This window comes from Peromyscus eremicus, chromosome X (assembly GCF_949786415.1).
Source record: "Peromyscus eremicus chromosome X, PerEre_H2_v1, whole genome shotgun sequence".
NCBI lineage: Eukaryota > Metazoa > Chordata > Mammalia > Rodentia > Cricetidae > Peromyscus > Peromyscus eremicus.
In genome coordinates this window covers 84,079,182-84,103,949 of record NC_081439.1, presented here as the reverse complement: position 1 = coordinate 84,103,949, position 24,768 = coordinate 84,079,182, and the positions used below count along the sequence as shown (strand labels likewise).

Below are 24,768 nucleotides of genomic sequence, written 5' to 3'. Positions count from 1 at the left end.
AATCTACTTTACTGAACATGCTCCTAAACACCGAGATTTTGTGGCATCCTCCTTTACTGGAGAGTCCAGCACAGGAGGAGATATTCTACTCCATCAGGACACAGTTTTTGCTATAACAAAGTGAAACAACAGATGGATTTTAGACCATGGCAGCCAGTTTTAAGGCTGAGAACTTCAAAGGTGAAGTTAGTGAAGTGTGGCTGCCTACGCTCATAAGAACACTACTGCACACACCTGGGATTTCTACAGGCAAAAATTGTCATGAATGAAATGTTCAACCTTTGATTTCTTATCCTGCTTTAACTCAGTATTCTAAACTCTGAATTTATACTTTTGCTGGTAAAAAGTCAGTTTCTCTGCTGTTAAGACATTTCTGTCTATACCTTTAACCATGACCCTATACTCCTACAATTCTACCAAATTGTTTATTTTCTCAACCCCGGAAGTGGATTTTCTCAACAAGAGGGCAAAGATTACTTTGCCTTTAGGTATATTTATTTAATTAAAGAAAATGGTGGATAGTACTCACATTGGCTTCTGTATATCACCAAATTATTTAGATTTAAGTGTTTTTGCTAATGTTCCCATGATGCTGAATGGAAGTATCTCAATTTGATATTAATTTCTGTACTTGACTATGAAGAAATATGTTTTCTGTAAATTGTATTTATTTATTTATTTATTTTTTGGTTTTTCGAGACAGGGTTTCTCTGTGTAGCTTTGTGCCTTTCCTGGATCTCACTCTGTAGACCAGGCTGGCCTCGAACTCACAGAGATCCGCCTGGCTCTGCCTCCCGAGTGCTGGCATTAAAGGTGTGCGCCACCACCGCCCGGCTTATGTAAATTTTAATTGTGCATTAAAGTGAGTTTTTAAATTTTGTGAAGGTAAACTTTGACAAACAATGATATTTTGCAATAATGATTAAGCTTTGCTTTCCTTCTCCGGTAAAAAGTAGGAACGATGCAATGCGTCTAAAACCACAGAACTAAAAACTAAGATTGTCCCAGTTGTCGTCATGCAGTGAAGCTAGGCTTTCTTTTGTAATGTCAGAAGGAAGCATCAAAAGGTTAACTATATTTGGGACTAAAGAGATGGTTCGGTGTTTTAAAGCATGCTTTTACAGAGGATCCAGGTTTAATTCCCAGCATTCACATGGTGGCTCACAACCATCTGTAATGGGATCTGATGTCCTTTTCTGACCTCCTCTGAGACCAGGCATGCACCAGCACATACATGTGGGCAAAACATTCATACACACAAAAATAAAATGCATCTAAACTTTAAAAAAGTTACCTCTGTTTGTCAGTGGTGTAGCTGGCTACTCGAATATTCCCTTTCCTCCTTCTATGTACTTTCCACTTTGTCTAAATTGGATGAGAATTCCTGTTATGGTCATAAAGAAAGCTTATAAAAGTATACTCTAGTTAAAACAAAGACAGTTGAAGTAGTAGAAAAAAAATAAAGGTTTTGATCACCAAACAGTTTCAGGTATCAGTCTTGGTTCTGGAATATGTACTGTAGAGATGCTTAGGATTTCCAAACTCCCTGGTTCTCTACTCACAGAGGACTATTCCTCCTCTTATTTGGATTTGTCTCATGATGTTAAAATAAAAAAAAAATCAATGAAGATCACATAAGAGATATGACCTCATCCTGCCTGAGATATGATGCTGTTTCCTCATCTCTAATGAAACACTTTATGCAAATTATGCTTCAGCACTTAGGAATGCATACTGCTCTTGCAGAAGACCTGAGTTCAGTTCCCAGCGTTCAGTTCACAACCATCTGTTAATCTATCTTCAGACTTATCCAGTACCTCTGGCTTCCACAAATCCTCTGCATACATGCATGCACACCGATATGCACAATTAAAATAAAATAAAGTAAAAATTAAATATATGTTATAATGTAGAATAAATAATAAACTATTGTGTATTATAAAGTCAGTGATAATTTAAAGAATAATGATTCCTAATCGAGGCTAAGTTTTGATTGCCTCTTTAATTTGTCCTCTTTTTCAAAAATAAAATTGAGGAGTCACAGAGATTGCTCAGTGGTTAAGACCATATGCTGCTCTTCCAGAAGACCTGAGTTTAGTTCCCCAATCTATGAGAGGTGTCTCATAACCACCTATAAATCCAGCTCCAGGGAATTGAATATCCTCCTCTAGTCTTTGAGGGCACATATATACACACACTCACACATACAAATGAATAAAAATAAATCTTTAGAAAACTTAAATATTTTGGAAATGTATTTTAGTAGCTATTCCATAAACTAAACATTTTGAAACTTTCAAGCCTGTATTCTACCTGTAGAGACGATGTATGGACTTTGTTATACCAAACAGTGTCCACTGTAAGGGTGTTTTTCATTTCAATCTCCAAGAATCTTTGGAGGAGAAAGCATTGAAGTGTTGTGTTACCATAATGAAATACTTGGACAAAAACATAAAGAGTAAAGGATCATTTTGGCTCAGAAGTTTAAAGGTCAACTCCATGATGGGGCAGGTTCATTGCTTTGGGCCTCTGGTGCAAGTGCTGGATGACAATGACAGATAGCCTTTGTTGGACCAATGTGCTCATCTCATCAGCTAGGAAGCAAATGGCGAGAAGATCCTGGTACCCTAAAACCCTCTAAAGGGCTTATTCCCGAGCATGCAAGAACCTCCCACTAAGCCCCATTTCCCAAATTTTTGTACCACCTACCAATAGTGTTTTCATGTAATAAGGAAAACAATAAGTCTTTACCACATGAACCTTTGGGGTTCATTTAGACTATACATAGTAGTCTTACTTCATTTAGACCATACATAGTAGTATACTATAGTAGACTATATGTAGCACGAATCTTGAAAGGTCTTGTTAATAAAAACAAACCTGGAGCAGGTATTGGGGTGAATGCTGGAAGATCAGAGAAGCAGAACAAGCCGCAGCCACCACACCTTGCCGATTCCTCAGCTGATCCTGTCTCCTCAGACTGGAGGCCTCTGAGTCCTTATCCAAATGGAGACTTCTGAGACATTTCCATTTGGAAGTTTGTCTTCTTGGCACAAAATGGCCTACTGGGCAAAGAACTGCTCTTGCCTCGACGGCTGACAGTACAAATGCAATGCTGTCCTTTCTGGACAAGCGGGACACAAGGAAAGCGACCACTGTACTCTGCCAAGACAGGGTAAGATGGTCTTTCAGAATTCCTGCTTCTGAAAATGGTCTGTCAGATACTCTAGGCCTGTAGCCAATTTGAATGCACCAACAATGCTGAGAAACATTAGGTGACTGTCCAGGCTGCCAGCTGTCTCAGTCTGCTCTCACAAGATTCCCGAAAGTTGCTTGCATCCATCTACCATTTTTCAGGTACCATTATATTCCTTCTCAGGTCTTTGATGGGATTGAAGACTAGCAGTTATAGTTACAACTTAGTTGATAGAAAATATTAAGTATTAGATTCAGGTTCTTTAGGATAGGACACCTTTGGAATGATCTTTGTAACATGCCATTTACCTATGCTCTATACTTCTCTGGATTTTAGTATGTGTTTCTTGCTTGATATTGTTTACGTTGGTTGTAGTTCCATCTTATTTAGGTCATTATCCCTCATTATTCCTGGACAATATTTGATAACCATTCCTTTGTATATAGTCTGGTATTAGGTTAGAACTTTCTTATTTAGACAAAAAGGGAGAGATGTAGTGGGTAGCCATTCCAGCTTTGATCTGGAAATTCTAACCCCCATTGAGACCAGCAACTGTCACACCTACAAGGTGGGGCCAAGGGAGGCGCCTGGGGACCCAAGATCTGGATCGGGGGACACTCTCTCGGTTCCAGGACCCTGGACGGTGGAGGTGGGCCAAGCAGAGCTCCAGAGAACACCACTGGACTGCAATACACCTTCCCCAGACCCCACGACCTACCTATCCCTTAATTTGTAAGTTACGCCATTAAATAAATCTCCTTTTAACTACGTGGAGTGGCCTTAATAATTTCACCAATAAAAGGTGTGGAGTAATTTCACTATTTTCTTTCTTTTGAAAGAAATACTTGAATATAACAAATTGACAAAAAACCCTTCATATATTTGATGTAAAGAGAAGTTTTTTTTTTTTTTTAATGAGGGATGGTAGCTATACTAATCTGTGGGTCTAAGGATAAGATTTAGAATGTATTTAGGAATTATGCTAGTCTAGCAAAATGGTGGCAATAGAGTCTCTTCTAAGATCCATGACCTCACTTGCTGTGGGAATTTGGCTAGGTGTCTAGTACCAGGCATGATTTCCCTCCTGTTGAGTTGGCCTTAAGTTCCATTAGACTGCTGTTGGTTACCACCAAAATATGAATGCTACTTACTGGACCTTTATGGATATCTTATCATTTGGGTCATTGTTGTGGATCATAGGCTCCATGGCTGATAGGTCTATTAACTGCTTCTCTCCCTTGGCAGCTTGCATAGTATTTTGTGATACCACTGAAGCTAGCCCACAGGAAGGAGTCTCTCAGATTAGATCCAGTTCAAATAATCCAAGTCCTGTTTCCTAAATGTATGGTATGTTCAGCAACAGGGGCCCACCCTCAAACTCTGAGAAGCAAGCAAGGGCAGTTGCCATATTCTGTTTTGTTTGGGGGTCACTTGAACTTCCCTGACGAACCATTTGAAAGGAGATTTCTTATACCTGGTACTGGAGTTTTTGTTAGCCTATAGTTATTATGGGGAACCTTGTCAGCCCTTGTGGCACAACTTCCTTTAGTCTCTCTCTCTCTCTCTCTCTCTCTCTCTCTCTCTCTCTCTCTCTCTCTCTCTCTGTGTGTGTACATTTGCACTTACATGTATTGTGTATGATTTTAGGGGAATGTAAAATAATGTTTCCTTGAGGCTTTATCAAACAATCTCAGTATTATTGGTTCTCTCCTGTACTGACCTCCCACACTGTCCTCAGTTGGAGCACCCATCCTATTTTTCCATTTCTTGTCTCATATAGCCTGTATCCTAATATTTCCCTCTCATGCTCTCCAATGGTCCATTTATACTTTTTTATTTCTGTGGTTACTCCATGTTGTATACTCAATCTGAAGATACAGAGCTAGGAACCATAGATGAAAGGGGATATGTGGCATTTGTCTCTCTGGGTCTGGGTTACTTCACTCAGTATAATCTTTCCGAGGTCAATCCTCTTACCTGCAAATTTTGTAATTTCATTTTTTTTTGCAGCTGAACAGTATTCCTTTTATATGTGTACCGTGTGTGTGTGTGTGTGTGTGTGTGTGTGTGTGTGTGTGCGAGCATGCACACACGCACCAAGTATGAGTCCTTTATTTAAGCCAGTGACTGACAGCAGGCTCCTATCATGAATAACTCTGCTCAAAGAAAGCTAGAATAAAGTTTTTTAAATGTACCAGCACATTTTCATTATCCATTCATCTTCTGAAGTGCATTTAGGTTTTGTTTCCATGTCTTAGCCATTGTGAAGGAATGAATTTGGGGGTTCTTCATACTGATTTCTAGAGTGACTGCAGAAATTTGCATTCCCACCAACAGTGAATGGAGATTTCTCTTTCCCCCATAACCTCATTTGTTGTCAATTGTTTCACTGCTCTTGGCTATTCTGGCTGGGTTAAAATGAAACCCCAACTTTGAAAATATTTCCACCTCCCCATTTGCTAAGGATGATGAACACTTTTTGTGGTATTGATTAGCCATTTTTATTTCTTCTAGTGAACTCTTTATTTAGATCCCTAATCCATTTTTCAATTGTGTCTTTTGTCTCCTTGACTCTTGTTTTTTTGAGTTCTTTATACATTTTGAGTATTAATCCTCTGTCAGACGTAGAGCTGGCAAAGACAATTTCCCATTCTGTGAATTTCTTCTTCACTTAGTTGTTTCCTTAGATGTACAGGAGCCTTTAGTTTTATGAGGTCCCATTTGTTGACCTTAATTCTGTGGCTAACAGAGTCCTCCTGTTCAGAAATTCCTTTTCTACACCTATAACTTGTAGGGTACTGCCAATATTTTCTTCCAGTATGTATGTATTTTAGTGTTTCATATTTCAAAATAAGGTCTTTGGTCCACTTATATCTACTTTTTGTACAGAGTAATAGACATAGGTATAATTTCATTCTTTTATGTGGGCATCCTGCTTTCCCAGCACCATTTGTTGAAGATGACGTCTTTTCTCCAAGTGTATGTTTTATTACCTCTGTCAAACATCAGATGGCTGTAGTTATGAGTACTAATATTTGGATCTTCTAGTTTGTTCCATTGCTCTACATGTCTGGTTTTGTGCCAGTAGCATATTATCACTATAGCTCTGTAATATCTCTTGAAGTCTGGAATGGTAATCCCTCCAATATTCTTTTTCCTTAGGATTGCTTTGGCTATTCAGGTTTTTTTTTTTTTTTTTCTGGTTCCATATAAATTTTAGAATGAGACCATGACAGAATACCACAACTGAACACAATGTAGTAGAGATCAACAGATCATGGTGAGCCTAGCCCCAATGGATACATCTACATTACAGCTCCTGCACTTATGGCTCAGAAAACATCAGTGAAGAGAAGTTTGAAAATTTATGTTACAGGCTACGAAAGAAAGCTACAGACCACCATGGATATAAGACCAGGTACGAGTCCTTTATTTAAGCCAGTGATCAAGAGTAGGCTCATGCTACAAAGAACTCTTTGCCAATAGAAAGGCAGGGCAGGCTTTTTAAAACCTCAAATCACAATTACATCATACTAGAGGCAATTGGGGGTGTGGTCAAAAGCTTCAAAGGTTTCAATTAAGTTGGTTAAAACAATTTCTTTCATGTTGTAAAACAGTGGACCTCAGAAAGTGGTAGATGCTCAGCAGGGTGTTCTCAGCAGGGGACTAGGAGCAATTGGGTGAAGTTAGTTAAAACTGGGACAAAATGAAGTTACTTTGGGCAGTTTAATTTTAAGAGCCAGAGTAGCAGGAAGTCTGCTTTGAGACTGCCTCTCTTAGAAATGGCTGCATAAATAAGATCTGAAGAATGGCATTATCAATCAGCATGCTAATGCAGAAGAGGGAAAGCCTCACGGAATCACACCCCTGGACAAGGAAGTATAGGCAACTGACAGCTGCTAAGAGAAGGAGAGCCATCCTCTCCATGGATGAGTCCACTAATTGCTTGTCCCGTACAAAGTGGTCAGCCCTGAAACCATATACACAACAAAAATAGCCTCAGCAGGTTATATTTATGTATTTGTAAACACACACACACACACACACACACACACACACACAGAGAGAGAGAGAGAGAGAGAGAGAGAGAGAGAGAGAGAGAGAGAGAGAGAGAGAGAGAGAGAGAGATGGGGGCATCTATTCAACTCATGCTGTGGCTGGGGTTCATTTCTCAGAGCATACAGACCTAGACTGGACTGCCAACAAGTTTGAGGAGAGGAGTTTCAAGAAGGTTCTATTGATGCTCTTGAATCCAGACCCCCCCCTTCCTTTCCTTTTCTTGCAGAGAGGCCTGGCATGCTTGGAACTACATTTCTGTCTCTAATCAGTGAGACATTTATCCACATTGACTACTTTCACTCTAGTCTCATTGAAACATCACAATGATCCATAAACTTTGCTTGTTCCTTTATCTCCTCTCTTTCCTGTCTCCTCACCTCCCTCTCCTCTCCCCTCTCCGCTTGACCCTCTCTCTGAATGTTTGTGTGTTCTCTCTTGAATGAGCTAAAGGCAAATTCCAACCACTTGGTGATTTTTCAGAACATTTTGTTACTTTGTTCTAACTTAAGAAAACAAAGGTTGTTACATGAGTGTAGTCAAACTGGGCAGAAAGGGCTCAGCCTATGGCATGGCATGGTTCTTAGTTCTACTCGGTTTCCCAAGGTAACAGCTGAATATCTCCAGACAAAACTTGTACCCTATTAAGCCTCCACAACATCAGAGAGCTGGTGATTCTGAGATCAGATAATTTCTTGAGGAGTGGGGGAGGGGAGAGGAGATCTGATGTAGCAAGTACAGAAGTACAGTGCCTGGTTTACAGTGGTCACTCGGAGCTCTCAAAAAAAATAAAGAACGCAGTGTAATGTAACCAATACAGAGCTGGGAATGCAAACTTCCCTGCATTTGTAGCAGCAAGTACCAGAGTCCCAAGCTTTCAAACTCTAGTTGGCTTCTGGTGTAGCGGCGGCTCAATTTGAAGCGGCTTCCGGGGTGTTTGACTGGTAGAAACGTTAGGCGGCAGTAAGAACAGGAAGTTAGTCCACTCTGCCCAACCCAGGGACCTCCTCTCTATGCTCTACTGGATGAAACTTCCTGTAAGGACTTCCATCTTGTAGCTGACGTTTGGAGCCTTCTCGGCAGCTTTCCTCAGTTTTTCAGCTCTAGACCACACAGATTCTCCTCAGAAGAACACAGGACATTTGTGACAAGGTACTTCAGGACCTTTCATGGGTGAGTTGATCAGCATGAGGTGTTTGCCCAGTTTTTCTTAGGGCAGAGGTGATACTGCCCTTTCCTCTTCCCATGTGGCCCGTAGGTGACCCTCTTTAGGAACAGGGTAGGGGTAGCTGTTTAGTTTCCACTCTCCAGAAGACAAGGTGAGTACTGAGGTGATTGTCATGTTTCTTTATGGAAAGCCTCCCTTCTTGTGGAGGTGAAGTGAAGTTCTCCCCCCCCCCCGCGCCCCCCCCGTACCCCTCCCCCACCCCCCATTGAGAAGAAAAACCTGAGCCTTAGGTCATCTTGGGTCTAGAAGTTGAGAAATAGGAAATATGACCTAGAATAGGGTTTGGTGGAAATAAATATTCTTTGGATTCACACTAGGCTAGGGGTTAGAAGAGGAACAAGGAAGCAACCATTAGTACTGAATCTATTCCAGTCATTCAGAACATCACGTTATCCTTATAGAAGCTTCTAGATACTTGCTTTATGGCCTATCATGTGAACTATTTTGAAGTTTCTCACATATGTGTAGGGTTCCATGTTAATTAAGTACATTTGTTATCTATGTATATATAATATATAAAATTGCTTTTTACATACATATGCCTATGTACAAAAATGACATCTCAGGCTGCCCTAAACTCTTGGGCTAAAGTGATCCTTTTGCTGTAGCCTCCCAAATATCTAGGACTACAGGCATGTGATACCATGCCCGCTTTGTTTCTCAAAATGTTTAAATCTTCCTTGTGCAGATGAACTACTGTCTGATAGATTTATCTGTTATTTAATGTTGAAATTTTCCCCAAATTGTGTATTTGTCGACTTATTTTCCCTCCAGTCAATTTTATTTCTTTATATTAAGAAATGCATGCTAATGCAGACTTTAATACCATCTTCTTGTTTAATTGAACCTTTTATCACTATGAAATGTCCTTTCTTCTACTATTTCATTCTTCCTCCCTAATCTCTCCTGTTTGATACAGTGTTTCGTGTAGCCTCAGCTATGAACTGTTTATGTAGGCTAGGATAACCTTGAACTTCTGCCTCTTCTGCCTCCACCTCCTGAATACTGGCTTACAAGCGAGTGCCATCACCCCTAGTCTATGCGGCGCTGGCCATAGAGCCCACAGTTGTATGAATGTGAGGAAGGCACTCTTATCAACTGAACTACATCCCTGTCTCATAGAATTTCTTTCTTTAAAATGTACCTTTTCTATTTCCAATACAAACCTGCAGTTGGATAGTACAAAATGATATGTATTTTCTTATTTAAAATATTATATATATTATATATATAATATATATATATATATATATATATATAATATATATATATATATATATATATATATATATATATAATTATTGTTAGCTATAGCTACTCCACTGTGTAGTAGAACATTAAAAATTGGGACTGGAGAGATGGCTCAGTGGTTAAGAACACTTGCCGAGCAATCATGTCAAATTGTGTTTTGGTCCTAACATTCATGTAGCAAGACAGGCTTCCTGCAAACAACTGTAACTCCAACTCTGAGGGATCCAAATGCTATTTTCAGGCATCTGTGCATGCATGGAAGTGCCTGTACACAGGTGTGTGCATATACTCATGTAGACAGACAGACAGACAGACAGACAGACACACACACACACACACACTTGCACACACAAGTCTTTTTTCTTTTTAAAAATTTAGCCTCAGGCAAGTTCTTTTTTTTGTTGTTGTTAATTTTAAAATTTATTCTTCTCTCATATATTACATCCCAACCACAGCTTATCCTCCCTTCTCTCCTCCTAGTCCCTCTCCCCGACCCTTCATCCCCTCCTCCTCCATTTCCCTTCAGAAAAGGGCAGGCCTCCCTGGGATATCAACCAAACACGGCATATCAAGTTACAATAAGACTAGGTACAAACCCTCATATTAAGGCTGGAAGAGACAACCCAGCAGGAGGAAAAGGGTCACAAAAGCAGGCAAAAGAGTCAGAGACAGCCTCCGCTCCCACTGTTAGGACTCCCACAAGAACACTAAGCTCCACAACTGTCACATATGTGCAGAGTGCCCATGTCAGTCCCATGCAGGCTCCCTGGTTGTCGGTTCAGTCTCTGTGAGCCCGTGTGAGCCTACTGTAATGGGTATCCCACCTTGTACACATGAATTAGTCTTTCTTCACCTCCACTTCCACAGCTTCTAATCTCTGCTAATCACATCCTACTCTCTATTTCTATGAGGCCAACCTTTTAAGCGTCCACATGTAAGTGAGAATATTTTGCCTTTTTTTTTTTTTTTTTTTGGTTTTTTGAGACAGGGTTTCTCTGTGTAGCTTTGCGCCTTTCCTGGAACTCACTTGGTAGCCCAGGCTGGCATCGAACTCACAGAGATCCGCCTGGCTCTGCCTCCCGAGTGCTGGGATTAAAGGCATGCGCCACCACCGCCCGGCTTATTTTGCCTTTTTATATTTAAAACTTTTATAGATAATTAGATTTTATGTGTTTAAAAGAACATTTGAAGAATCCTTTCTTTTCTTTGTTCTCAGACAGGGTCTCATTATGTAGGCCAGTCTGGCCTTGAACTCCCTAAGTAGCTAAAGCGGGGCTTGCATTTCTGATTCTCCTGCCTCTGCTTCCCAAGTAGTGACTTCCAGACATGTTCCACTATACCTAGCTGATGGAAATTTTTTTTATGTAATCAGGCTCTTTCTGCCCTTCAATGAAATCATAGGTTTAATTTGGTACAAATATCTATTTGTTATATATTTATTTTTTATTCTTTTATTTATTTATTTATTTATTTTTGTTTTCATTACAGGGTTTCTCTGTGTAGTCTTGGCTCTCTTGAAACTCACTCTGTAGGTCAGGCTGTCCTCGAACTCACAGAGATCCACCTGCTCCTGAGTGCTGGGATTAAAGGCTTGAGCCGACGCCGCTGCCACCACCACCTGGCATACACTTATTTTTACCTGTCCTCAGATAATACATGAACCTTGCACCATTATGATTCTATTTATCCTCGCCTGATTTGTCATGCACTTTCATTATACATGAGATATGAATACCACATCTTCTTTAATATTTCCCTTCTCTTTTTTCTAGTCTTCATTACCATATCTATCCAAGATATGCATATGCATCCCAGAAGAAGTATTGTATTGTATACTAACTACTCAGATTTGCCTACAAATTTATCAGTGTCATTGAGTCTTTTTTACTGCATAGATGATTGTATATAGACCAGCTTACTTTGAACTTGTGACAGTTTTCTTTTCTCTGCCTCCTAGGGGCTGGGTATTATAAGTGTGTGCTGCCAGACCCCAAAGGGATATTTCTGTTTTTTAAACATTCATTCATTCATCCATCCAATCATTTATTCAGTGTATGTGTGTAGGTACATATTTAGAGGTCACAGAACAACAGGAAACTTGAGGAAAACAGTTCTCTTCATCTACAATGTGGGTTTAGGGAATTGAACTCCAGTGGTCAGGCTAGGTGGCAAGTTCTTTACCTGCTGAGCCATCTCATAGCCTATTTCTGTTTTAGTTTAACTTTTTAAGGTTTATTTATTTCATGTATGTGAGTGCTTTTCTTGCATTTATGCATATGCACCATATGTGTGCTGGTACTTGAGGAGATCAGAGGAACACATCAGATCCCCTGGAACTGGAGTTACAGATGGCTGTGAGCCACCACGTGGGTGCCGGGACCTGAACTCCCATCCGCCACAAGAGCAACAAGTTCTCTAAACTGCTGAGATATCTCTTTTTCTCAATGTACACTTTTGTTGTATTCTATTACTGTTTTTACTTGAACTTGATGTCTTTTTTAATGTGGCAACTTCTCAGCTAAGATATGGTAGATATGTTTACCATATTTCCTTTAACTTCTTCCCTTCTCTTTTACTAATCTTCACTATAATATTTGAGCAAGATACAATGTGCATATGTTGTTTTGCTTTATGTATCACTTGTCTAGCTTCCTTTTTTCAGGCAGGGAACTTGCCTGTGATCCTTGAACCATAAAAAACCTTCCAAGATAATTTTTACTATCTTCAAACAGGAGAGTTAAGATTGAGGAATGAAACATAATTTGTCTCAGATCATTCAGCCTGAGCAGGGTAAGACAGTTAGTAACATCATCACAGACCAGTTATTGAGCCCAAACATTTACCTCTTTGTTCTCTCCTTAGCCATGAGTGCTCCCTTCCTCTCTCTCATACCCCAGGAGGTAGAAGCACAGTGAAGTCTTCCAATATTTTTTCACACTGCTTACAGATACTTTTTAGGGGTGGATTATAATAACTAACAATCTTCACTTGCCATTATATTTTCCCAGGACCTTCTTTTTGGTATTATATGTTGATGTATTAATTTTAATTTAAGGGCACAGCTCCCAAACTAACCTTTTTCAAAGAAGAATGAAATGTCGGGGTATTTTCCGAAGGAGATTTCTGAACTCTACTGAACACATCAGAGATACAGTGCAAATGCGTACTTCATTCCACCAGCAGCAAGATGGACAGCCAGCAATGAGTAATTCTCCCATGTATGCTCGAAGAAGATAGTAAGTGACCAGTCGGCATAGCTGGAATATACTAGCTAGAGAAATGCATAACACTGTGGTTAAATATGTCATTCATATCTCCAAGTGGTTGAGCAATCTTTTTTTGTAGCATTGGTACAAGTGGGGCAAATGGTCTATTGGAGAATTTCTAAGTATATGTGGACTACTTTTACTTCATTTTCCAACAGCACTCCATATGGTATTCCATCCCGGCATCAGAGAATCAACTTATATAAACAAAACCAAATGCGTGTTAACAGGGAGGAAGAGCCAACACCTCCAGAGAGAAAAATGCAGAAGGACAAGCAAGATGATGACACCTCAAAGAACTGGTTCAAGGTCACAGTAAGTACCTCAGCAAAATGGATTTAATGCTCAAAAGAAGGCAATCAGGAGGAGCTGTGTTGGACTTGTGTAGAGTCATTGGGTGCTTTTCTGGGTACAGTGGAGTTGACACCAGAGTCCACATGCTGGATAAATGAAGGGGAAAATCAGAGAGGCAGTATAAAGAGAACAGGGTGACTGCAGGGAGAAGTCAGAGAGTTGTGTATAAGCAAAGGAAGAAATCAATGCTAAGAAGGTAGAGCAGCTCTACACTAGATGCTTCAGTTTTGCTACAACTATATGTGTGTGTTGGGGAGGTTGTAGTTAAAGCGTCTTTGGGGTCCTTATTAAAGAGGAAAGCTAGGTCTGCCATAGGTAAAAATCTCTTATTATGGCTTTATAAATGAAATTATATTATAATCTCAAAAATCAGAGAGATAATAAAAAATAAATTAATTAAAAATGTTTAAAAAGTTTATTTACATATCTGGAGTTTATTATTGAAGGAAACAACCTGAATGAAAGGAAAGGAGAGTCAGGAAATCCACAGGTGATATAAAAGAAATCATCAAATTTGTCCCATCTTTAGAAATTGCTTTAAAGCTTAAAAACAAGTATTTTACGGCTTCCTATTTTATGGCTTTCTTGAAGAAAATTGACAGACAATAAGTCACATGTTTTTAAAGTACATAACTTAACAACAGGTGCCTGCACAGCTGTGAAACCATTATCACAGTCAACATGCCCGTCAAACGCATCAAGCATCCTTGTCTCCCTTTATAATGGCTCTCTTCCATTCTTTCCCCATATCATTGTTTTTCAAGCAACTCTTGATTAGTTTTCTACCACAATAGATTTGTTCACATTTTCTAAACTTTTATGTAAACAAGCTCATGCATTATGTTATGGGCTAGACACTTTTGTCTGATTAAGTTTGACTTTAAATTCCAATGTGCCAATCTTTTCTCCTATTCTAGATTCCCTCTGGCATAAAATACGATAAGAAGTGGCTGTTGAATTTGATTCAGAGCCAGTGCAGTATCCCTTTCACTCCAGTGGAGGTAAGAGAGGACATGGTGGGAGATGAGAGGAACCAGGACAGATGAAGGGCTCTATTAACCACGACATTTGCCTGTATTCCATTTCTCTCACCGTATCCACGCAGTTTCACTATGAGAAAATGCAGGCCCAGTTTTTTGTTGATAATTCCGGCATTGCCTTTGAACTGAAAAGTATCAGTGACGAGATTTGGGATGAGTCTAATAATAAGGTATGTGTCAAGAGTGTGACTGTGATAAAGTGCAAGCCAGGGTCAATATCATTTATGATCCTAGGGCTTCTCAGTTCTTAGTGTCAACACAGACTCTCATGTGTTCACTGCAGATATCAATCTTCATCAGCCCCTGTGATGAACCCCACTCGGTGACAGAGCTAAAGTCAGAAAAGATGGATCAAACAAAGGTAATGTAGGCTGTCTTACAGTTTATATATCCACAGCTGGACCTATGTCTTTCTCCCCATCTGCTGTCCCTTTTATCACTTCAGCCTCAGAGTCACAGAACTCCATCTGTGATTCTGCAGCTGGCTATGAACCTACAGGTTGCTACTTCTCAGCAAGTTCTTAACATGCAGAGACTCCCCTTTGACCAAGGCATGACTGACAGTCGTAAGTTTGAGGAGATGAGGGAAGAAGAGGCTGGCTGGGGTGGAAATTTAGGAATTGTAAATTGAGGAGGGGTTGATGCTGACAACCCCTCTTTACCAGCCGGCTGCCTCTTAGCCTTCTAATTCTCTGTTCTTGCTTCCTGAAGATTTGATGACCTATCCTACTGACTTGGCACTGAAACCAGGAAGGTACATGGCTCCTTCCCTGGATATCCATGAAGAGGACATGGCCCAGGTAATACCTTACATTTGGTGCTGTTTTGAGAGCAAGTTTGGTAGATATTTCTAGTACTTAGATTGGTCTCAAGTATTCCCTGTTGTATCATTTCACTCTGTTTTTTTCCATCACCGTAGGTTTTGCCCTTGAACCAGAGTTACAGCAAATCATATCCGCTGTTCGGCTTGCTTGATACTATGGCAATGGCCCCTCCTGTTGATAACCTGAATATCTCTAAAAATGAGGTGAGGCATAATACTGAGATATTTCTCTTGTGAAAAAGTCGAAGTGGTCATCCGAGTGTTGACAAGAGGCAAGGAAGTGGATTTACTGGTAGGGGAGCACGGGGAAGAGCTAAGGGTTCGGGAATCTTCTGCTTCTCTTCCCTTGATCCATGTATTAATTCTCATAATTGCAGGTGAAGTCTGCAGGGGAGAGAGTCAAGGGGCAAGATCCGAATCCAGAAGAGATATGTGCAGACAAAAACTCTCTGAGTACTACCGTCCTGGATAAGCCCAGTAACATAAAGTCAGTTGTATCTTCAAGAAGAGCAGCTCTGGCCCTTTGGGAGGACCAGAGACCTCACCCTTCCCTCTGTCTGTATCCTCAGCTATCCCCACACTACTCCTTTCCTTCTGACCTTCTCCTCCATTCACATGACTTGAGGTGTGATTCCTGTGGCTGAGCACCTAGTCTTCTCCAGCCTGCACTCCTACGCCTCAGAAAGATGGCACTGGACTCCTCCCCTAGCCTAACTGGAGCTCTCTTTTTCTTACTCTAAGTCCCTTCATCTTTCTCAGGCTGCTCCGAAGGCCCTGTTACCCCAGGATGAGGTCAGAATTTCTGGATGATGGTAACATTATTTACTTTGGGCCACAGTTGGGGACTTATTCCTCCTTGGAAAGAAACATGGGCTCTTTGAACTAAAGATATAAAAGTGGGCCAATGCCAAGGAGCAGAGGGCTTCCTGGAGCAAGAGGGTCATGTGGAGAACCAAAGAGGCTTCCATCTCTTCTGTCTTCCTTATCTACGAACTTACCTACCTTCCTCATAATCCTACCAAATGTAAAAGAGGATCCCTGCATAGCATGAGATAAGCAAGTTGATTCCTTGGACTAGACCCCTACTCAGACACACACAGGTAGAGAGGAACCTCCAGGAGAGAACATAGTGACCAGAAGAGAGAGCTGCTTCTGGGGAATGTCTCCTTCCTTCAAAGAGGCTCCTTGTTCTCAGAGTGAGCCCAGCCAGCATAGGAAGAACTGTGAGCCTGAATTAACAGTACCCAATACTGTAAAGTCTTTGTTTCATTCTTGCTTTGGGTCCTGGGAACAGTCTGGAGAAGTTGAAGTAAAGGACTGCTGCAGAGGATCCCTTTTCTCCTCTATTACCTGTGACCTCTGAGCTTTAGCACCAGGCCAGACAGAGCATCTTCCATTCCATTTGTGTGGCCTCCTTTTTCTCCTTTGCCTTTACCCTCTATGTCTCCCCCACATCTGCCTCATCTGCTTTCACTCCCTTTCCATTACCATCCCTATGCCTTCCTCTTACTGAGTCCTGAACCATACCTCTCTTACCTCCCTGCCCCAGAATCTCTAGAATGGTGGGCACTAACAAGGTGACAGACTCCTGGAATCCCATGCCATGCCTTGCTCCCTGCAGAGCCTCCCATGGGGACTGTGAGGAGAGGAAAGGAGTCGTTGGAGCCAGGCTCCTCCAGTGTGGATTCTTGAGCCTGAAGAAAGGGATTAGAGAAGTGATTGTAGAAGCTATACAATAGGAAGAAGAGAGAGGAGAGCAGTGGGGAAAGACAACTCTCTTTCTTCTAGGTCATTCCATAAGGAGGGTATTTTCACTTTCAATTATTTTTGTATGGTTTTATCTGTGTTCCTATATTTGTATGTCAACAGATGGATAAATGCATTACAATGTAACCAGACATACTAACATATATAAGGGAGTGCCATGCAATGTTTATATACACATATACACTGCATAATTCTTAATCAGGTTACCTTTTTTTTTGGTAGTTCAATTCTGGAATTGTTCCCCAAGTTATTAAGCCTGGTAAGTGTATTCCTTGATTACTGATTTCTCTAACTGGGGCTCTCACCACATCCAACCTGCTCTGAAAGCTAATAGGTCTTCCTTATGTTAAACTTTTTGGACTTGTCCCTTCTGCCTCAAAGAGATAGGGAGAAGCGATTCAGACTCACAGGAGAACTTGCCAAATGGCAAGTCATGATCCCGATTGCATTTCTACCAGGGACATTTTTAGGGCCCTTCTCACACCTGACCTCTGACCTCTTCCATTCTATGAACCCATCCCTTTCCCTCATCAAACAGCATCACCTGCCAGCTCTGCACTGATTTTCTTGCCTCCCACAGGATGGACAGGAGTCACCTAAACCAACACTCTGTGGCCTTGAAGACCACAAGAGCTTACCAACTTGCAAGGTGAGGAGAGAGGTTTTAATTTGTGTATAAAAATGGGTCAACACTTACATTCTTTTTGCTTTTATTTCAGGGAAGTTTCTTTGGGTCCAAGGCTGTAAAGACTCTGGTCCTACAGTTTCTGCATCAGTAAGTACCTCCAGGAACCTGACGAAGGGGAGAATGGGAGAGGTGGGGCTATAGCATTATAGTTCGACTTGATGGAACTTTGAACTCTCATTTGGGGCCCAAACCAATGTGATTATCCCATCCTATCACCCCTCCCCCAACAGGTATTATTTCATCTATGACAATGGAGATCGTCAGGGACTCCTTAATGCCTACCATGCTGAGGCTTGCTTCTCTTTGACTGTGCTCTTCGGTGCCGTGGACTCATCCTCGTGAGTAGCACAATCGGCTCAAGCTCTGACCTAGAGCACTGCACCCTGTTCCCCAGCAGATGCAAGCAGTCCCTTGGAATCATTACATTGGCTTGACCACCACATCTGTTTTCCCTTTCTCCTAGGAGCAGCTTGTGGGAGTACTTCAAGTATAGCAGAAATATGAAGGTTCTCAAGGATTCTTGTAAGTGTGTGGTGGATAAGACTGAGCAAGATAAAGGGGGGTAGAGTGTCGCGTCCGCCTCGACCAGCAAGGAAGACGCAACACCAGGCTCTTCTCCAAGCAGTCTATTCAGGAACCTTGAACAATCTTCTGACCCCGGGGAAAGCCAATTTCTCCCTCTCAGGAAAAGCCAGCTTCTGACTCTGGGGAAAGCCAGCCCACGCCCTTTATAGCCACTGGGCAACCAACCCCGTAGTGCCACGTGGACAATGCCGATAGGGTCAGACATATGCAAGCAAGCCAGATACCACGCCCAAGCCAAATAAGGAGTTGTTTATCCCAGAGAACACCTGCCATCAGGAAGGCGGAAGCCGGATGCCTGGCGCCATCTTTGAGGCGCGGCCGTGCACGGCTCTCTACAGTTTCCCCTTTATTGTTTTAAGCAGCAGGCAAGAGCAGAGGTCTAATCTCTGCCAAAATACAACTTGGACATTGTACTGGTGTTAGTCCAGGTGTCATCCACCCAGAGAACACTTGACCCGTCCGATACCCTTTTTTGCAGAGGTGGGAATTAGGGCATCAACCCACATGCAATTAGACTTGCTCTTCTTGGATTTTGCAACACAGCTAGACCCAAGTGCAGTGCACTAGCTTCGCATCCTGCGCGATCAAGCTTTTAATGTGGCCAGCCAGGCCTGGGGAGACTGTCCAGCCTCTATGGCTGTAAAGGCTTGGATAATCATGGCTGCATTGCGTTGCTGAGAAACCCTTAAACGAACAATGCACCACAGGCACATCAGGGAGACAAGTACCAGTAGGCCTGCCTGGGCACCTAATCCCGCCCACTCCTTTAAAAAGGTGATAGAATTTCACAGCCAAGACATCATTTCCGCAGTGGAGGCCAGGTGCACACGGATGGAGTTGACCGCAATGATCTCATTGCGCAGGATCTGGGTCAGGTTATCAAACTCCACCAACCAGGTTCCCTTCGTGAGTCAATCCTCAGCTGCTCCCGCTGGCATGCTTGTCAGAATCAGGGCTATCAGGATCAGGCACATCAGCTTCCGGGGTGTCATCACGTCTCTCCGTCTGAGGGGCCTGTCGCACCAATCGTTAAAGTACCCAGAAAGGATCTAGCCGGTCCTGTGGGAAAACACAAACAGAACCTCCCGCCTTGCTCCTGATTCTCCACTGCCCCATATATTTGCAGGCCCTGAGGCCAAGGGCCCCAGTTAAAAAGCATGTAGTTTTATCTCATTTTAAGTTCAAAAAGTTCAAACAAGAAATAAATTCTGGTATCAGGCTTTCACTTCCAAATATGAAGAGACATTTTACAACCAAAACTTTCTGCAGTTAATTTTTGTTCAAACAAGTGTCTCTGAACTTTTATTCTCAAGCCAGAGACCTTTTTAGGTACAGTAGTATTCTAAACCGCACCGTTTTTGATGTTAGCTCAGGTTTTTCTGTGTTGCGTTGATTTTCCACAGATCTAAGCTGTGGATGCCTTGTTATGCTGGTTCTGGCGTCCGCCATTCTTAGCGGCTGTTGGAGCTTTTGAAAACCGCTCAGACTGCCTGCTTTGCAGTCTTCTAGGACACTAACTTCTGTGTGTCTCAGTTTCTTTCACCACATACATTAAGCTTAGATTCACAATCAACATTTACACCTTTTCACAAACTCACATATAACATGTGCTTAAGCCTAAACTCACACTCAACATTTACACATTTTTACAAACTCACATATAACATATTAACATCTACTTATTTATACTCTTTAATGAAACTATAGAACTACTTTAGCAAATATATTTCTTATTACTTCTTATATTTCTTATTTAAACTTACATTTACAACTAACATCTTTACTTCTTACAAGCTTATTACTACATGTCTTAAGACTACCTTAGATACTTCTTGCAAGCTTATATTCTTAAAGGAACTCTATGGATCTATCTTACAAACTTATATAGGGCTACCATTCGCATATATTTAACTTAGCAAACACCTAAAGGTTTCTTAACACAGATTTAACAAGAGATTAATTTCTACAAACTCACATATCTTATTTTCATCCCGGACAGATTCCGCTAGAGACTTGATGACCTTAAAATCCAAAGGTTCATGGTATCTCTCGAGTCTGGGCATTGAGAAACACTGAGCGAGCTAACTGCATTTCAGTTCTAACCTGTCTCCAAACCTCCGGGTTACTCTTCTTAATCTTTAATTTCTTTGAAAGGAGCAGCTCATTAAGAGCCAGAAAAATTGGGTGCGAAGAAGTTGCGCCCACGATACTAGCAGCACTTTTGCCTTCACCTGCTTTCACTTTCTTTAATTTTCCCGTCCGCTTTTGTCGCGGATCCCCACCTTACCTGGGGACTTACCAGTGCACTGCCCTGACTGCGAAGAGTTCTGAGCCTTAAAGGTTCCCCATACGGACCACCACTTGTCACGTCCGCCTCGACCAGCAAGGAAGACGTAACACCAGGCTCTTCTCCAAGCAGTCTATTCAGGAACCTTGAACAATCCTCTGACCCCGGGGAAAGCCATCTTCTCCCTCTCGGGAAAAGCCATCTTCTGACTCTGGGGAAAGCCAGCCCACGCCCTTTATAGCCACTGGGCAACCAACCCCGTAGTGCCACGTGGACAATGCCGATAGGGTCAGACATACACAAGCAAGCCAGATTCCACGCCCAAGCCAAATAAGGAGTTGTTTATCCCAGAGAACACCCGCCATCGGGAAGGCGGAAGCCGGAAGCCGGACGCCTGGCGCCATCTTTGAGGCGCGGCCATGCACGGCTCTCTACAGTAGAGGGCACAATCACAGACGCCAGAGGCTAAGGCTGTTGTTGCCCTCTCCATTCCTGCCACACTCTCTTGACTCCAAACCAATCCTGCTTGTTCCTAAACCATTTAGCATGTGGCTCTGACTGGGGAATGCTGTGTGAGAGTGTAAAAAGTATGTGCAACTCCAAGGACACATATCTTTCTCTCTCCCCCTTTACAGATATTCGGAGGCAGCTGCTGAAGCATAAAAAATGTGACATTATTTACTTTCTTCGTACATTGCCCAAAACTCAGCATGACCTCACCTCCTTTGTGGTGGACATATGTTTCCAGACAGTAAGTACCTGCTCTTTTCATGGGCTACATCACATACTCAGAAAGCTGAGGGTGAGTAGAAAGTTATGCAGGACCTGAGCTCATGCCTTGTTTCCCTTTTAGGAAACAATGATTTGCTTCTCTGTTAGTGGATTGTTCAAGGAAGGTGAGTGTCTGTAGAATCCCCTCTTTGGACCCTATCCTGCTTCCTGCCCTGGATGTGCACCCCTGAGAACTCCCCCAGCTCCCCCAAATGTGTGCCTTTCCTTCTTGTCCCCCTTTGTGCTCTCCTGCCCACAGACCATCCTGGTCTGCCCGAGGGCTGTGCCTGTCTGCCCCACAGCTCAGGGGTAAGGGAGGACAAGGGAGCTGTGGGGTTTGTGGCTCTCATTCCACATTCTTACTCTTAAGCCAGTTGCTTAACCTCGGCATTTCCACATTTGCGAATGGTGCTAATTAAACTCCCCCTCCCCACCTCAATGGAAAACAGACCAAGTGAACATTGGAAGGGATGTTTCCCAGGGTCCAGCATGTGGTAGGGGGGCCCATCAAGGGGAGTAGATCATTTCCATTGTCACCAGCCCTCTCCATTCCTGCCACATTCCCCTGACTCCAAGCCAAATATTGAGTGGTTCTTGGCCCCTTTTGGTAGAAGACCCTGACTGGGGAATGCCCTTGGGAGTCTGAAGTAGTGACGACTCTAAAAGTGCATTGTTGTTTCTTGTCCTTGAAGTGGAGGGCAGCTCGCAGGGATGTGCTCATGCCTTCACTCGGACCTTCATTGCTACCTATGGCAACAGTTCAGAGTAAGTACTGTGCTGTGGATGGGCTCTCCACCCCAGCCGAGGGCCAGCAGTGTGACAGTGCTGTGCTCAGGGTATTACCAATATTGTGGAAGGCCAATGGGTAGATTCAAGGGGTAGTCTAGTGTAGTGGTTAACAGTGTGGACTTTGGGGTCAGAGTACCAGCCTTTTCCTTGCTTGTTTCAGGCTTATGCTGTGAATTTAGTCAAGTCACATTGCCCATTTGTAGTTCTGTCTTCTAAAAATGTTGATTATACTGTCCACTCTTTTTAGTTCATAAAACCATTTTTAATTAAACCTGCCATTCTATTTATATAGACAGTCTCCAACAGTGTGCTCCTCTGGGAGTGTTGTAGATAACCAGGGAAGAAAAGCAGGGCAAAGCAGGAATATGAGAACAGTCTGGTTGCTGCACAGTGAGAGCTTGACAATTGTTGGGAAGTATATTTTTGTCTCTTTTCCCATCCATCTCGGGAATGTTTTTCCTCCAGCCTTCATATCATCAATGACAAGCTGTTTGTGAGGAACGTCCAAGGGCTTCCCAGTGCCTCCATCCCTGTGGCCACATTGCCTGCCCTCTCTCAAGATCAACAGAAGATGGTGCAGTCTGGGATGAATGCTGAGGGGTCTCAGAAGTGAGTGTTGGGTGTACACAATGATGGAGTATGAGGTAGGACTAGGAGAACGAGTTCTGGAACATACAGGCTTCGCTTCTTCATTTCATTCACTGTCTTACTGAACAGTTTCTTCTCTTCTCAGTAAACAGTAGGCTAACTAACCATTTTAAATAGCTATTGGATGATTCCCTGAAATCCATGGATCCTGTTCATTTAATGAGAGACCTTTGGATTTTCAGGAATTTTCCCATATTATGGCACAAGTGTCATCTTGCTGAATGTCTTGAAATACATGTAGAGGCATGTTTCTGTCACACAGGTCAGGAAATGCCTCTGTGTCGTCAGTGTCTCTTTTCTTGTGCCTTGATGGACGCTGTCTGCTCATTCTCTATCACAGGTGCCTTAATGATGAGCAGTGTGATTACAACAAAGCCATACAAAGCCTGGCTTTACTCAAGGTGAGGTTTGGTAATTGAAGCCAAGTGAGAAAGGCCAAGTGGCCTGGAAATGATGCTAGTTTCTTGGATCTGCTGATCTCCCAATTGTGTCCTTTACTTCCTCCAGGTAAGGGACGTGAGCCCAGAGGATACCTCCATACAGCCAGGTCCAAGATCCTAAGAACAGCACACCAAGAAGAAATCCCTGGGTGTCACTATCTTATTTCTTCAAACCTCTGTTGTGATTTTCTTCTAGTACAGTAATTTCCATTTAAATGAATTGGGACATCTAGTTACATCCTGGAAGCTAAGGCCTAGCTTGTGAATCTAACTTTCATGTATCTAAATGACCTGTGGTTTGTGTATTTGCCACATATTTCAGGATCCTTGTTTCTTATATTTTCTTTTATTATCAGTTTTATTAAATTTGTTGAGCATTTCATGTTTATGTAACACATTCTGGTTACTCTCACTCCTCCTCACCCTGTCACATCTCCTTCCTACCCCTCCCTCTTCCCTCTATGTCCTTGTCTCACACTCACGTCTTTTGTTTTGCATTGTGCCCCTCTGAGTATGAACAGGGCCATCTATGTGGCCATGTGTTTGGAACTGTCCCTTGGCCTCACCTGTGGGTACATGGGTAAAGACAATGATTTCCTTTCCTCTAGAATCCATCGGTAGCCAATAGTCTGACAGAGAGGGATAGGCTCCATTCACTGATTGACTAATGAGAGGTCTAGTCTTGTGCAGGCCCCGAGGAGGCAATCTCAGTTGCTGGAAGTTTGTGATAATTGTGTCATGCTCAGAAGATGCTGTTGATGTTGCCAGTTATGTTAAATCCCTTCAAAATACACTGGAGGCAGACCATGTTATAAGAATGAGTACCTCTAAGGAAGAACTGCTGTAGAGACTGAAGTCTAAACCCAGTCTTAGGCTGTACATTTATGCTCCTGTGGGCTATATAGCTTCCTATGTTGAGCAGACTCTCTAACCTTGTTAAAACTGAGTACTGATGTTCTATGTGCCTAAAGTATTCATCAAGTATTTCATGCAGATAACAATATTCTTCTATTAGCCATACAAATTTATTCAAAATTAAAACCAGCGTAACTGGTAGGATATAACATTAAATGACACATAAAAGCCTGTGAAGAAAAATAATTCCCATATATGAAAGTGTCATATTATAAAAATCCTTGATATAAAAAGAGGCAAGGGTAAGGAAATTATGATTAACTTTGTATTTTTATTAAAAGAAATAAGCCAGGTGGTGGTGTGCATGCCTTTAATCCCAGCACTAGGGAGCCAGAGGCAGGCGGATCTCTGTGAGTTCGAGGACTGCCTGATCTACAGGGTGAGTTCCAGGACAGAAAGGACTGTTACACAGAGAAATCCTGTCTCAAAAAAAAAAAAAAAACAAAAACAAAAAAAATCCCGGAAACCTATGAAAATAGGTTTCACCACTAAAAGTACAAAAGTAGCCACAAATACTGAAATAATTTAGGAAAGGAAAATAAAGATGATGATGATGATGATGATGATGATGATGATTGTTTGGTTTTTCGAGACAAGGTTTCTCTGTGTAGCTTTGCGACTTTCCTGGAACTCACTCTGCAGACCAGGCTGGCCTCGAACTCAC

General features: G+C 42.0%; 1 protein-coding gene across 1 annotated transcript; it reads left to right on the top strand.

The window, feature by feature from the left end:
• The first annotated feature begins 8,059 nt into the window (after positions 1–8,059).
• LOC131899201 (nuclear RNA export factor 3-like) lies at positions 8,060–23,571 on the top strand. The gene is made up of 21 exons (XM_059250610.1): positions 8,060–8,425; positions 12,787–12,967; positions 13,156–13,312; positions 14,269–14,352; positions 14,457–14,561; positions 14,675–14,752; positions 14,837–14,957; positions 15,103–15,191; positions 15,311–15,418; positions 15,592–15,701; positions 17,204–17,240; positions 17,562–17,630; positions 17,701–17,756; positions 17,900–18,007; positions 18,133–18,191; positions 21,177–21,292; positions 21,395–21,437; positions 22,005–22,077; positions 22,567–22,710; positions 23,090–23,150; positions 23,257–23,571. Exons 1-21 carry the CDS (start codon positions 8,422–8,424, stop codon positions 23,308–23,310), a joined length of 1,857 nt encoding a protein of 618 aa, XP_059106593.1. The 5' UTR covers positions 8,060–8,421; the 3' UTR covers positions 23,311–23,571.
• Positions 23,572–24,768: the final 1,197 nt, after the last annotated feature.

Bases quoted from the DNA above. Each gene is read 5' to 3' on its own strand.
- LOC131899201 (XM_059250610.1), top strand. The intron at 14,753-14,836 runs GTAATGTAGGCT...TTATCACTTCAG, and splicing joins AAAAGATGGATCAAACAAAG to CCTCAGAGTCACAGAACTCC. The intron at 17,757-17,899 runs GTAAGTACCTCC...CTCCCCCAACAG, and splicing joins GTCCTACAGTTTCTGCATCA to GTATTATTTCATCTATGACA.